Genomic DNA, 15,801 nt, shown 5'->3' with positions numbered 1-15,801 from the left:
ACATTTATATGGTATTCCATACAATGGACTGCACCTGAACAGAGGCGAATTTTGTGGCTTCTTTAGTTTGCAGGAGGGCTCAGCAGCTTTCTTTATCTGCATCTCTCTTTGGTTTACAGGGGATTACAAGTGGTAATGCTGTAGTACAGTTTTCCATGTAAAACATACTTCTTTTAGCTTTCTTTTTGCTTGCTTTTATGTGCCTCTTCCCTCTCCCTGCATCTCATTTCCATCAAGAAATACGAATGACCTCTTGACAGAACATTCTGCTTTCATTATGTTGATTTGCATTGTACAGTCAGAATAATACAAACACTTACATTTCTGAGATGTATTTGTGATGTCTTGAAAAAAGTTTCTCATATTAGCCTCTTCTTTTTTCTCTTTCTATATCTTTTCAGGTGTGTGTGCAACATTGACTGTTCTCAAACCAACTTCAATCCTCTTTGTGCTTCCGATGGGAAATCTTATGATAATGCATGTCAAATCAAAGAGGCATCATGCCAGAAACAGGAGAAAATTGAAGTCATGTCTTTGGGTCGATGTCAAGGTAACTCTCATAACAAAACTCATTTCAAAGAATGTTTTCAATTTTTGTTCAGGGAGAAAAAAACAGAACCAGGGCTGGCTTCTTATTTGGTAATTGTTGTATTTCCATTAGACTGCTGCAGTTGATACTGTAGAGCACAGAGAGGTGAGAGGCAGAGCCCTCCGTGGTGCAGACACAGCGAGGCATGAGAGGGGGGCACCACTCCTGACCCTGCCCACGGCCTGCCCCCAGCAGCAGCAGGGCACTGCCCAGCCCTGCCTGTGGTTCTGCATCAGTCACCAGTCTCCTGCCCCGAGCAGCTTGCCCAGAGCTCTGGCTGCCAGGCAGCAGCTGGAGCAGGACAGTGGGAATGCCCCTCAGATACATTTTGCCACCCAGGATGGATATTCTGGTGCTCCCTCAACTGGAGCAGCATGAGGCAGTCTTGGGAGATTCTCTGAAGAGGTGCTCCCAAACACAGTGCTTGGGCTGGTTCTTCAGCTGACCCTTGCTGGGCCCCATGATGCCCAGGATGCCTGGAAGGAAGTTTTCCAATCATGGCTCGAGGCTCTCTCTGTTTCTCCATGATACAGTGTTTCTCTGTGCCTATCTCTTGAGCTATTACATCACCCTTAACCCTTGAGCTGATTTTAAAAACCCTGTTTTTCTCTAAAATGAAAACGAAGAGAATTTGCCTTTCAATAGCTCCTGTAAATAAAGTGTCTGCTGAGGCTCAGACTCCCAATAGCTTTTTTCCTTAGCTTCTGACCCATCAATCCTCAGTATATCTACTTACAAGGCCATAGTATGCAGGTGTATTAAACACATTCCAGTTTACTCCTGTCCCTTTAACGTTAACCAGCCTAAGTGGCAGTTCATTTCAGGGTACATATTAAAACTCCCCAATTACTTCAAGTAGAGCAGAAATGACAACTCCTGCTTCAGACTGATATATTTATCCCAGCTGCAATCTGTTATCACATATTGTTAGAAAAAAGATCCTGCTGCTTTCACCTGGCAGGCCCAGGAGAGCCTTGCAGCCAGCAGAGGTGATGTGTGTGCAAGTGAAGTTAGCCCTGCCTGGGCACTGTGGTGGGGGCATGGGCTGTATCGAGCTCAGGCTCCCCAGGCAACTCAACACATTTCTTTTCACACAGACAATACTACAACAACTACAAAATCAGAAGATGGGCATTATGCAAGGACAGATTATGCAGGTATGGTTCCTGTTCTGTGAGAATCACAATTCACAGGATCTGTGTAAGTCTCTTTTCTCCTTCATTTGCTGAGGTGAAGTGTCCTCATATTCTAGTATGGTTTTCCTGGTTTACTTTAAGAAAACGCTGTATTTTCATTACTCTTTCTTTCACTACAAACTCTCTTCTTAATAAATGGGCTGCTTCTATTTTTGTCAACCTACAACTACTCTGGCCATAAAACACCTGTTTTGACAGAGGAAATAAGTACTGTAAATTATTTGCCAGAATTAGCAGACATTATTGAAAATTACAGAATCAGTGTACTAGATTATGCATATTTTTGTCATGATATACAGGTTTAAGGAAGTGAAAATCCAGCTCATAGCACTGCTGGGATACTACGAAACGCTCCCATAATAGATATTACCTGTCAGCATTTAACTATGAAGTTAATAAGGCTCTTAAAATGTGGGGGGTTTAGGTGATAAATGGGTTTAATTTATTTAGAAGCCACAGTAAAATGTAATGGCTGAATAGCCCTATATGACACTTGAAATTAAAAACATGTAAATACTAGTGAGGTTTGGGAGACATTTTTTACACCCTTTGCCTGGGAGGATTGATTTAGAAATTGAACATGTGTGTGCACGCGCACGTGCATGCAAATGTTCACAGCTCACACTGAGAACGAAAGCCTCTGGGAAGGTCTGGTGAAAATGGGTCAGGTGATGCACTCATTGCTTCAGTTTCACAATATTTCTGTGGTTTTGAAGTGTTTGGAGGGAGTAGGTGTGGATTGCTGGGTTTGCCTGAGCTGCATGGCTCAGGTGACACCCAGGTGATGGTTTCACAGGTGTGAACATTTCCTGCTGGGAGAGTGCTGAGGCAGTATTTAATCCAGCTGGTCATCTCCTGTGCTATCCCTGTGGCAGTGGGGTACCCGGCCTTAGAAATTATTGTTCTGTTCCTACTTAAAACAGTGTGTGATGATTAAAACATAGAGCTCTGAATAAATGATGTCTCGGTGAGGCAGAGCAGTGTGAGGTATTGCAGCACAAAGCAGGGAGGGTAGAAGTTGCTATGGAAAGAAAATGCTGGGATGAATTTCTAAAAGATCAAGGGTGAGCCATGGCCCAGGTGTTTCCTACTGCCAAGGAGCCCTTCCATTGGTGAAGACAGGGGCATGCAAAGAAAAAGTCTTCAGTGTCTTTCCTACAAATTCTTGATTACCCTCAGCTTTTCGTGGTAGGTAGTAGTCAGTTTCTATAAAAGGCTGGAAAGGCTGATGTTGTGTCCTGGGGGGACAGGGGATAGGAGATAAGGCCAAGTAGGCCAAAATTATTTAAGTTAGAAACAAGGCCAATTAATGTTATCTTAAATCCTTTCTCCTTCTTGCTGGAGAGCTGAGGAGAGCACTGGCTTCCCCAAGCTGAGATGAAGGCCTGGAGACCCTTTTCAGTGTGCAGCCTGTCCTAGGCTGCTGCTGCTGCCTGGTGGATTTGCTTTAGGATGGCAGGAGCTCACATCAGCTAGAGAGGCAACAGCAGGCAGTAACTGAGTTGTAACAAGAAGGGAAGGAAAGGCAGGCTGGGGATTAGGGAGGAGGAGGAGATTGCAGTGGTGATAATAGAAAGCCACATCATGGGTCATGGAGGAAGAGGAGCACAGAAGGCACCTTGAGCTCAAGTGGGAAGAAGGAAGAGAACAGCTCTTGCTTAGGAGAGATTATCTTTCAGCCCACATTCAAGAGGAGAGGTGGTGGGTAGAAGAAAATTGACTGCAGCAAAATGTTGTCAGGGGTTGGGAGCCAAGGAGAGACCTCAGGAGGAATCTGGGTTACTTGACAGGGAGGGCAGTGCCAAGGCACAGAGGAGCAGGTCTGTAGTGGAGATGGTCTCCAAGCACCAGGAGGTCAGAAGGAGTGTGGGAACAGATGGTCCAGTGAGAGATGACAAAGCCTGTGGAAAGGACACAGGGCACCTTCCTCCCCTACAGCCGTGGGAACGATGGAGACGTCCTGAATCAGAGTGAAATCCAGCAGGTACCTCAGGCACAGGAAGACACCATTGTTGCCCCTTAGAAACCCCCTTCTTGGGGTTTCTGGTCTGGCTCAGGCCCCAGTGGGCTTCTCAAGGGTGGTGACTGTGTTCCCTGGGCAGGTCTCAGCAGTTCTATCCATTGATTTAACCTCAGCCACAGTCATCTGTGCCAGCTGATGTCTTTTTTGTGTGCACCTATTCCTCTGGCCTAATTTTTTCATTTTTACATACAATAACAGCATGTAGGGTGAAAATTGCTAGTTTATGCAGGGCAATCCACTTGCCTCCAGTGTCGCCAAATGTCTGGGGCATAACCCTGTCAGAAGACCTTAGGGGAATGGGACTGCTGTATCAAAAAGCTGCAACAACTCCATCCTTCCGGTAATAATCAGGGAAAAGGAAAGCAGCAGTGTAAAACTGAGGCTCGGTGAACATTCATGCATCAGCTTTTGCCAGACAGGAAGCTCTGTGCCATCCTCTTGTTCTTTCAGCTGCAGAAACATTTGATGGTGATGCCTGTGATAATGTGGTATGTACTACTTTTTTCCCACCTTCGTATCTCCTCAGACAGGAAATGCTGCCCTAACCATGGGAAGCTTTGTGTGAAAAAGCAGCAGTTCCTCAGCCTCTGAAGCAGTTCTTCCTCAGTTCCTCAGCCTCTGAAACAATTTCCCCGAGCCTGCGGCTTTCCACAGAATACCTTTGTTCTCTACCATTTAATGGCACTAAAAATTGCCGAGACCGTGAACACCGCACGCTTGTAAAAACATTGCCTTGTATGGACGGCCTTTCCCAGGGGAGAGTATAGCAGTGGGCATAATTGATGTTGTCAATTATGCTAATGCAGCCAAATGCTCTTTGCAGGGACTGTGGTGGCTGAGCAGTGCGGGTTTTTCCATAACCTCCCCCGCATGGCCACCACAGGGCCCCGGCAAGGCAGCAGCCCTGCAAACAGCCACAAGTCCCAACACCCAGCTGAGTTTTTCCATATCAAACTGTTTAAACTGTCTGTTCATCAGCGCTGTCGCTCCCTCCTGTTCTTGCCAGCCCGCTGATGCCCACCACTAATGCACAAATCTTTCAGTCTGCGAAGCCGAGGGTACTCATTCCTTCGGGGAGTAAATCTGTGCAGTAGGTTTGCATCGCCTCAGTTTCTAAGGGCTCTTGCTTTACACAGGCAGGATTTATGCCAGCACTCCGAAGTGCCAGACCAATATCACCCAAAAAGTGGTACCCCCTCTTACAACAAAGCAAACCTGAGAAGAGTGAGCTGCAGGAGGCCCTTCTCTGACCCTGTCCTGCCTCTCCAGGGTCACCATTCTGCCCTTGCCACGGCTGCCCGTGCCATTCGTGCACCCTTGTGCCTCTGTGCAGTTCTGGCCTCTCCTTTTTCTGAAACCCCAAGGTATTTATCAGACTTGGGCAGATTTTCATTCTCCTCAACAAATGGCAGATGGTTGACCTTGATCAAGTTTGTGCAGTGAGATTTGGTTTTACTGAATAAATGAATGGGTGTGATTTTTCCCTCAAATCCAATAGAAATACACTTTATCTTGCAATTTCCATGAAAGAGCATTTTGAAGCATTTTAAGTGTAATGTATGTTTTAGAATGTAGTGTCTGAGCTGAAAGTCCCATGATGGATGTTTTCTTGAATTTCCCCATTATATGCATAAATAAGGCTGTTTTGGTGGCATTTTGGAATTCAGAGGCCAGGCAATCAAGGAGTTCTCATCTTGTTAATCCATTTGCCTATTTATTTATATTCTTCAATATTTATATTCTCTTCTTAAGATCTGGATATTAGCAATTATCCCCCTAATGACTTTATCCTTTCTCATGATCAAATTACAGAGGGTTTTTTCCAAGCCGTTTTGAGCACCATAAGGAATAAGTCAGTATGGATGTGCCATATTTCAATGTTATATATTCATGAAAATTGTCAGCGAAGACACTGACAAATTTGATAGACCTATTCAATAATATCATCTTCCAGGCCAGACAAACCTCCCCATATGAGCATTGATTAGATCAAGTCTCAGCAACTGAATGCCAGCAGCGCAGAGAAACTGATGGAAGGGGGAAGGAGACATTTTCAGCCCAAACAGTCTCCTCTGGTGAAAAATGTGCATCCACAAGTGGTCAGTTTGAGCTCTATTTTTGGGTTCCTCGAGGGCAGTAAACTCTCCCTTGGCAGCAGCCTCAGGTGGTGCCTTCTGGGACTCCTGCAGGCAGTGCCTTGGCCTGGCTTGCCAGTGCTGTTGCTGTGCCCAAAACTGATAATGAGCACAAAATGCTGCACGTCTGCTCATGGCTGCTCTGTTCCCTGCTTACCCTCCTGGCTTCCCATGGGATTTCAAACCTGCATGACAGTCTTGGATCTTTTTCAGCGTGCTTCCTGGCACCAGGGCCGTCCTGGCACTCCCAGGGCTGCTTGGGCGAGTAATCCAGCAGATGGATGTGTTGCCCAAGCAAACTCAGAGCTCCACCAAAAAGGGCAAAATCCATCTTTGTCAACACATCATCTTCCCTTGGCTGGGGCAGGGCTGTGGAATGAAGGCCACGAGAGCCATCACACATTACAAAGATAAAGAAGAGTCTCAGACTCTTCAATGAGTCCCTTCAAAAGTCCAAGAGTCTTGGAGTCCAAAATAAATGCAATTCAGTCACCGGCATCTTCATTGTCTGTAGCAGGCCTGGAGAGTAGCCAGGAATCAGAACAGCAGTGCTGAATTTCTATAGTGACAATTTAATTTTTTTTTCCCCCCCTGGATTAAAACATGAGAACTTCAGACTAGATTCCTTCTCCAGATCATAACATTTTCAAAGCAGGTTAAGTTTGGAATCTAAACCACTTGACATTGTCCGTTTAAATTAAATTCTGTGTCTACTACTGTGTTCAGCCATTTGCTGAACTGCTGAAGAATAATAAAGCCCCAGAGCTTAGCTATGGGATATAAACTATGGTGCATTTTTGCTGAGCCTTTGTCAACCAGGCTTTCCTTTCTTCTTAATGGAATTAGCAAGTGAGACACAAAGCTGAACACTGCAACCATCACAGCTAGAGAGAAACTATTTCTCATCTGCAGCTTTGTAAAAATGTGAGGGAAATTACACCCTTGCATATGCAGATTTGCTTGCCTTTCGATTCCTCAGACTCAGAGGTTTTCACACTAAATAAATAGATTATATAGAAAGCCTTCCTGCTATTCCATCAAATCACTTAAAAATTGAAAAAACTAGATTTTAATATTTTGACACCTGTGTGGCAGCATGAATGCTCTCTAGCTGCAGCTTCCACCTGTGCTCACACACAGACACACCCACTCTGACCTGTGGAAAGAACAAGAATGGTACAATTGACACCTTTTTTTCAAAAAAAACGGGAAGCTTTTTAATGTTGCTTGAATTTTTGTTTGCATTTACAAATTGCTATTTGCATTTGTTTGCAAGGTTTTATGAAAATATACTTAAGCTTTATGCACAGTGAAAGTCTTCAAAAGGTGGTAGATGAGCTCTGCAAAACACAGGAAAAAAAACCCAGTCTAGATTCTTCTGAGAGGTTTTCAAACACCAGAGAGATCCCTGAGTTCTGGTAGCCTGGTGGTCTCCAGCCCTTCTGTTGCCTTGCAGCTCCTCCAGTGTTGTTGGTATCCAGAGGAAAATCTGAAAAGCAGTGATAGATCCCAGCTGTTAGGTCAGTAAATCTTACTGCCAGATACTTCTGAACTCAAGTCTGAGAACACAACAGAGTCAGTCCCAATGACTCTTGCGGCCCCCAAACCTCCACTTGTCCTGGGTGTTTTTGAAATGAAAACCTGCAGCTATTTCTTTTGTGATTTAACTTCAGGGCTGTAAAAGGTGGAGTGTGGAAAGTCCCACTCAAGCATTTTCCTGAGTCATAAGGAAGACTGGGAGTTTTATTTCTAAAATAGGAAAGGCTGGGGCAATAATGCAGCTGTCTTGCTATGGACACTGCAGCACAGGCTACCCCAAGTGATTTTCTTCTGTAGAAACCTCTCAAATTTACCTTCAGATGCTGCTTGGCTATATCTTGCTGAAATCTACGTAATTTTTTTGGAATGGGAGACAGACACGCTGTCACATAGGGGTCGCATAATAGCCTCACAAACAAGCCCCCTGCCAGGAAGGAAACTGCAGCACTCCAGAGCACAGTGCCATGTGATTTAACAGCACTTACTCCTAACAGTCTCTTCCTGAGGAGCATGCAAAATAAAAACAGGCTTATGGAGATTTTAAAAACAAGCGAGAGGGAGAGAGAAATATTGCTCATTTACTCTGCCAGGCTCAAGAGAATACCTCACTTTTTATGGGAGTTCTCCTCTAACTTTGAATTGCACGCGCTAAGCTTGGTAAAATGTGCCTTGTTCTTTTGGATTTCTGGGGGGTTTTTGGTTTTATAATGAGATAAATTGTGCCTTTTCATTACTTACAATTTCCCAGTGTCATGCTCATGGAAACTGTAATTGTTAGCATTAAAACTTAAATTAGGTCTCAGGTGAACTGCTAGGTATCTCTTTACCTTAGACTGATGTAGCTCAAGGAGGAAGAACATTTCCATTTGTGCCTCTAAACCTTAGCCATTAATTCAGTCACTAATTAGTGTGAATCAAAAGTTGCAGAATTTGTTTGTGCTTTTTCCCATAATAAACAAATTCAGTATTGTTGTGAGTGAACATTATAAAGAAAGCTATTTGATTTGCATTAAAGCTTGGGAGCCTGAAAATTCAGTAAATCCAGGCTAAGAATTTGATCTGTAGGAAACAAACAGGGAAAACAATTCCAACTTGTAAAACCAGTATGGGAATAGGTAGCTTAAAAATATACAAAACCAGACCAGGCTATTTTACTGTTGTCAGCATCTCTGAAGCATTTAACTCCTGGAAGTGAATTCAGATGTAAATGATATGTGGGGTGAGGGTGGAGGTTGTAATGCAAGTATGTTTTTTCATGTGGGGTTTCCATCAGAACTGTGAGAAATTCATGAAGCTTGCTCCAAACACTTCTGCTTGCCCAAGACTTGCTTGCTATGTGCCTTACTTGTTGGTTTTCCCCTTATGCTATCATGTTAGCAGTCTTCTGTAACATTTTGTTCTCTTAAAGGTTATGGATAAAAACAGAAATTCTATGTGCACTAGAGATGAGCAGACCTGAGTTCATGAAGGCATTTCTACAGATTCCTCCATTTGTGTCCCAGTCCATAAACACTCCATTTACATATATTTGGTTGTAGGCACACGGGGTGTGGTGATTGGCAGTGGGGCTGTGCTGTGGCACACAGGTTGTGGTGATTGGCAGTGGGGCTGTGCTGTGGCACTCAGGCTGTGGTGATTGGCAGTGGGGCTGTGCTGTGGCACACAGTTTGTGCTGATTGGCAGTGGGGCTGTGCTGTGGCACACAGTTTGTGGTGATTGGCAGTGGGGCTGCAGCCCAGCCTCATCCCCCATGGGCACAGCTGTGAGAAGCAGGTGAGCAGCACTGACAGCAATGAGCCATGGAGTGCCCAGGTGCACTGAGCAACCACCAAAGGGAGCAGAGGGCACACAGGGGCACTGCATGAACAGGAGGGGTAGAAAAGGTTGGGCTAAGGAACAAGGGCCAATGCTTGCAGCCTTCTGAAGTGACCTGGTGTTACTCTCTACGGGCAGATGCCTGAAGCCTTCTGATGTGGTGTGGTGTTACTCTGTTTGGGTGAATGCTTAAAGCTTTCTGAAATGGTATGGTGATATTCTGTGTGTTGTAGCCTTCTCAACTGTGACATTTGGTGTTATTTGGAGCACAGGAACCCATCTTTACCAGCAAACCTGAACCTTTCAGTACTTGCTGATCTTCTGGTCCTCTGCTCAGTATCTGTGTTTTGATCAGAATGTGTAAGCTGAAAGGAAGGTAAAGCTTGCAGAAAAGAAAGATAACTTCCTGCTTACACATAAAAATGTGATCCCCAAAACTCAACACAAGCTGAATTGTGCCTGATTTCTCAAGTTGTCTTTAACCAGATACCTATTCCTAAATAGGACCTCTAGTGGAAAGGGCAGGGACCGTAAAAATTACATTTATGGTTTGCAGTCATGCTAGTTTTTATGCTCTAGTTGTAGCTACTCTCAAAATTTGTTTTTCCTAACTTTTGTTTTCTGAGGTTTATGGGAATGAAACAACATGACCTACAGCCAGTGTTTGGCTGCCATGGATATATGGAATATGCACCATAATTCCTGGCTGTAGCCACTGCCATTGTGAAGGGATTTACAGTTAACCGAAAAGGTCTCTTTATACCTGACTAAATCACTTTGAAGCACCTAGCTAATACTGCAGCTTTGCTGTTTTTCAGGCCCCTCCTTTGAGCTAGACCAGCATTAAGTAGCAGAGTTCTGTATGATCTCCACCATGAAGTGGCTTCACAGATCTGTACTTAAATTAACTGCAGACAGCCCCAGATCTACTGCACACCAGAAGTTGCAGGGAAGCTTAAGTTCTTCTCCCTTTGGGGTCTAGAAGGACTGTGCAGCCCAGTTCCTCTGTGGGACCAACAGTCTGACACTTACAGTGACACAGGGTGGTGGCACATGTGACTCCTGGGGGACTCTGCTGGGGTGCCTGGGATTCACACTGTGCTGCTGTTGTAGGTATCAGTCTGCAACCCCAGCACTTCATCCACGTGCCAGGAGCATGGTAGATCCTGTCTTTGGCATTTTGACACCCTGAAGGTATTTCCCTCTTGATAGCATCTTCTTTCCTTTCTCAACTCCCATGCTTCCCCTACAAGAAAAGAAAGTTTAAAAAAAAATGGCATCTGAGACAAAGTTAAAAAAAAAAAACCAAAAGGTATCTGAGACAAAACTCTATCAATCTTCCTCAAGGAACAGGCTGGGAAATTAGTCCTGTTTTTTGGATTTGGGGAGGGATATCCCTCACCCTTGGTTCCATCCTTCCTCTGGGCTCCAGGCACTTTGATCATCTCAAGAGTCATCCTTGAAGGATACTGTTCAAAATGGTGCACAGCACCTGTTTGCCATCCACTACACTAATTTGAATTAGTTGGTAGATATTAAGGAGTACCACAGTGTATTTTTCTGTCCAGCAGCTCTATTTTAGGCCTAGTTTCTGTGAACTTGCTGTTAGGAATCCTTGCCTTCCCAAGGATTTGAGAGTTAAAGTTATAATGAGATGCTAGAATATCCATTTTCAGGAAACATCAACATTTAAATATTTGCATTTGATCTAGTCTGAAATGTTAAAAAAAATATTTTGAAATATTCATAGAACTGAATTTCCTCAGAATTTTGTTTCATGGGATGTTTTGGCATTCTTTATGAAATGCTAGATATCAAAATACCACGAGATGAAAGCATATGACAGTTGTAATAAATAAGTTGTAACCATAAGGAAAGTTGCTACTTAGAACTGACTGAAACATCCTTTTTTGTAGAAGGAGTATCATCATGTCAAATTGCAATACAAACACGAGATAATTTGATCATTTAGACACGTGCAGTGGCAACCTGAGCCTTATTTCACCTGGATTCAGGAGTATAAATGCATCTGGTGGAATTAAAGGAAATACAGTTGGGGAAGAAAAGAAGGAGCTGGTGTATTTAGTTTTAGTAGACCTTCAGAATTAGACTAGATGGAGACAAGTGACAAATTTTGCCTGGTTTAATAGATTTGGGTAAAGAAAGTAAAAATGGACAAATATTTTACCACAACAGTTTCACTTGGCTGATGGGTCCACTTCTTTTTTCATTGAACACACCTGCTAAAAGCCACACCCTGCACTGATTTTTTGAGCAATGCAACATAACTATGCATATTAACATTTAATGTATGAAACCACAAGTGACAGAAGCTTGTTTCTGGAAGAAAATGGAAATAGTTCAGAGAAAGTATGAATTTCAGTGGAAGATGCAGCAGTTTGAATATAAGCTGTGCCTTTTCCCATACTTCTGTCCATACAAACATTCCTCTGCATTCAGGATAAACCCAGCCTCGGCAGTTAGAGGAGCACCTCTGTATCACCAAGCAAGCAGAAGTGCTCTTAATAACTCAGGTTTGAAAAGCAATATTTACCTGCCTAGAAAGGTGGCTTCTTACACACTTGGGCTGTCATTTTACCTTGTACCCATGAGTGTTAAGTGACTGTGAAACTCTCTTCTTGGAAACACAACAGCTGTAAACAAAATGTGCTATTAGAGTAGCTGTGGCAGCCCATGTCAGAATATTATCAGCACAGAATCAAAATGCACTGCTTTGCCTACTGCTGTTACCACAAGCCTTAGCCATTTCAGACAGCATTACATAATGGCAAAATACTTTTCAGGGGGGAAAAATAAATTAAAACTCTCCCTATGGTTTTAATCTCCCTCTAATTTTATCTGTGGTTTAAAGCTGTGTCAGGTATACATCAAAAACACCCCTTCCCTAGAGTATTTAGTTTACAATTTCATTTAATAATGGAAGTGTGCTTCCATCCAGCTAGGACGGGAAAGGATTAAATAAAAAGCACTGTTCTAAAATCAAGTAACAGTAGTGCAGCCTGTCTCTATGCTCTGCAAATGAAGTAGCCATGGAAAAGCTTGTTATTAGTCTATAATATCAAAACTGATAAACTATTAGTGTTTTGTCAGGCATGATAAATGCTAAACATTTTCCTCTGCAGATTGCTTCAACAAGAACTGTGACTGTTTTTAGACACATCTGGCACTGCAGATTTTTTTCCATCCTGCATTTCAGTGATTTAAAAGGCCTTGGCTGGGCAGAAGGATGTCAGCTGTTTGGTTTAAAATGCTGTTATAAGAGTCAATAAGATTTAAAGAGGCAGTAGGTAAAATTCCAGCCTTGCTGAAGGTAGTGGGAGAGTGGCCATTGAGTTTAATAGCTTTGAGATTTTTCTGTATGGCTTTTTTGTCCATTTTTATTCTTAGTAAATTTTCCATTTCCCAGAATTACCCTTTCTTTTCCATTCAGCTTCTCCTGCTTTCAATATTAGCTCTAGGAGTGGGCGTGGAGTTAAAATACCAAACCATTTATTTTCACAAATGCCATCTTTACAGCTCACTTCTGTGGCACTGCTGCAAGACAATAATGACAGGTGTATAAAAATAGTAAATGCAGGTATTCATTTATTAAAAAAAAAAAGATGTTCTTAATAGACTTTTCTGTCTGTGCTTCAAAATGAGCTGAGTGGCCAGTGATAAATGCCAGGACCTCTGGGGCGTAGAGAAGCTTTTCCACTCTTCATGGAAGGAAATTGCAGGGCGAGCTCTGTGCTTGCTTTCTGTCCCATCACACAGGGATGGCCAGGGGTCTGGATGGAAGAGTTTGGTGGGAGATAGGCCACCAGATGCTGTCTGCTGTTGGCCTATTTCAGCAGGCAGAGTCTGGCCTGGGTCCGTGGGGAAGTCAGCTGAAGGACATTGGAAGAGTTTGCAGTCAGCGGGCAAGGGGAGGTGACAGCTCCGTAGTGATGTCTTCAGTGTGCCTTGGAGGGGTCTCTCGCAGCCCCTCAGGCTCTGATAGGCACAGATTGTCTTCTGCAGCCTTGGGTGGGCTCCTCTCTGTGTCTCAGAGATCAGCTACTGCCTGATAGACCTGTGGTGCTGGAGGAACAGGCAAAAAGCTTAAATTTGTGTGGTGACATTGGACCCTTTTGATGCAAACCCAAGAACATGCAAAGGTTTTGGCTCTGTCCCTCCATTGCAGGGTTTCAGGCCAGATGGGAAACTGTATCTTTGGTAAAATACTAAAGGAATGTAGCAGGTTTTGCTGCAGTGACATTTTATATTGTTTTATCCATTTTCTGCTACACTTAAAATTGGGATATCTCTCCAGCTCCAGGCATGGGAAAGGATGCACACTGCTTGGTGTGTTCCTGTTTACCAAGTAGGAATTTCAAACATACAGTCTGCTGAAAACCAACCCTCTGAGCAGCCACAAAAGATTTTAACAATACAGCTGGACTGATAAAAAAAGCAAGGTTGTAGACTGTGTGGACCCATTGCCATCACAGTTTTACAGTGCAGGACTCAGGGCAAAGGGGTGAGTAAAAATAGCATCAAACCACGCAGGATTCATCCCTTAGCAAGTGCAGCATTTGATTTGTATGGAGGAGTGATCATGGGTTTGCAACATGCCAATAAAATGTTTCTGAGCATAACAAAACTTTTCTGAATAGCCTGAACAAAAGCAGTGAAAAATATGGCTGAAACCATGCTTTTAGCCAGCAACAGACATATCTCTGAGTAGTCACAGGCCATTCAGGGTCATGCTCTGGCAACTAAAATAATCAGGATATTCACAAGGGATTTGCCAGCCATGTGATCCAGGAAGTGTACAAAAATACCACATATAGGAGTCAAGTATTTTTATTTCAGTCTCCTATTTTCTCACACACACTTCCCCCAAATTCTGCAGCTCTTCCTTTAGTTTCCTGGATGAATCCTCTCAGGCAGCATGTTTTTACAAGCACAGATGCTACCTTGGAAAAAAAGAAAGGAGGGAAGGGAGCCAAATGGGTGTTACACTTCAGCTTGGCAGCATCTTGCCAACATGTGCCCCCAAAAAAATGGGAAAAAAAATAGACTGCTTTTAGTAATCAAAACTGAATATAAAATCAGTGTAGAACTAGGACTGTAAAACCTTCAGATTGTCAAAAGGACTGAAGGAAACACCTTGTAGCCAAAATGACATCCCTGACCTACTTGTCCACGCTGTCACATACCTGGGTAACCTTTTCTTATCGTGCCTTCCATCAAACCTCTGGCAATTTTGCAATTCATACTTGCTTTCAGCTGTAATTTTTTAAGATTATTTGAAGTGTGAAACCAGAAAGTAAAGTCTCATAACACCATGCTGGCAGACCTAAATATAAGTCAGAGACCTTTTCAAGCACCACTTCTCTGTGGAAAACAATCCATTCAGACCTGGAGTTTCTATTGGAAATTAGGGGGCAGCCTGGTAATTGGATTAGGGTGTGCTTTTATACGCAGCAGTTTCTCAAGAGGAAGTTCCTACTTTGTTTCATTGATTGTCTGCCTGATCTTTCTGCCAGTAAAAGCCATGCAGGCAGCTGAAGGGGTGAGGATGGATGGAAAATGCAGCTCTGTGTTATGTAAGATGTGCCTGTTCTCTGAATTTGATCAGGTGGATAGAGGTTCTAAATGCATCTCCACACAAACTGGAAGCATGCTTTGTTAATATACAGTTTAATTGCTTAAAAGCAATTTCTATCAGTGTAGTCCTTACAATCTGGAAGAGCTGCTATTTGCACCAGTGCTTAAATTCCTGCATATGTGCCAAAGAAGGGAAAACTTCAGGACATCTGGGGTTGGATGTGTGAATTGTACATTATTCTAGACATTGGAGGGAAAAGGAAGAAACTGTATTTGTCTTCCACATTTCCAGAGAGGGTTTAGAAATACCAGATTAAATTTACAGGTGTGATGCTGGGAACATGCCTCAGTCATACTTGGTGCAGGAGCTAATGTGGCAGGAATTGCAAGGGTATAACTTAGGGCACAGCAGTGCTGCTCCAAGAGGACTTGCACCCCATTTCTCCAATTTCATCATCCCCATCAAGGCAGCAATATGTCCTAGGTGGGCAAGATGAATCCTGGTCTTTTTCTGGATGGGCTCCCCTTTTTCTGCTTGAGCCCCCTCCAAGCACACCCTCAGCAGGGAGATGGAGACATCATCAGTCATGCGACTGTCCCCCGGGGCAACGCCAGCCAAACGATGCTGCTCCTTCCACACATCAATATTCCTGACACCCGTCTTAAAACTTAGGTCATGCATATCCATCTACTTTTCAAAAAGTGTCAGAAGGATACAAATATCCCTTCACTATTTTTAGAGCCATATCAAAAGTATTTATCAGCTTTCTGGCACCTCATCCCATTTGTCATAGTTGATGCTATCTACCAGTTGGCAGTGGAGGATGAGGTGCTCTAGAAATGCAGTAGCGAGTTGATGAAACTCTGTAAGCTGAGATCACGGCGAAGGTGACTCCTGGGAGTTGTTGT

At 43.4% G+C, this 15,801-nt stretch overlaps 1 protein-coding gene across 1 annotated transcript in view; it reads left to right on the top strand.

The window, feature by feature from the left end:
• The window catches only part of TMEFF2 (transmembrane protein with EGF like and two follistatin like domains 2), a 125,321-nt gene that overhangs the window by 92,040 nt on the left and 17,480 nt on the right, over window positions 1-15,801 (top strand). Inside the window, exons 6-7 of the mRNA XM_053948470.1 lie at window positions 402-550; window positions 1,687-1,746. Coding sequence (XP_053804445.1) covers window positions 402-550; window positions 1,687-1,746 — 209 coding nt within the window. The remainder of the gene's footprint in view (window positions 1-401; window positions 551-1,686; window positions 1,747-15,801) is intronic.

This window comes from Vidua chalybeata, chromosome 7 (genome assembly GCF_026979565.1).
Source record: "Vidua chalybeata isolate OUT-0048 chromosome 7, bVidCha1 merged haplotype, whole genome shotgun sequence".
Classification (NCBI taxonomy): domain Eukaryota; kingdom Metazoa; phylum Chordata; class Aves; order Passeriformes; family Viduidae; genus Vidua; species Vidua chalybeata.
Note: the sequence above shows the minus strand (reverse complement) of the source record. Positions and strands in the feature narration are given on the sequence as shown.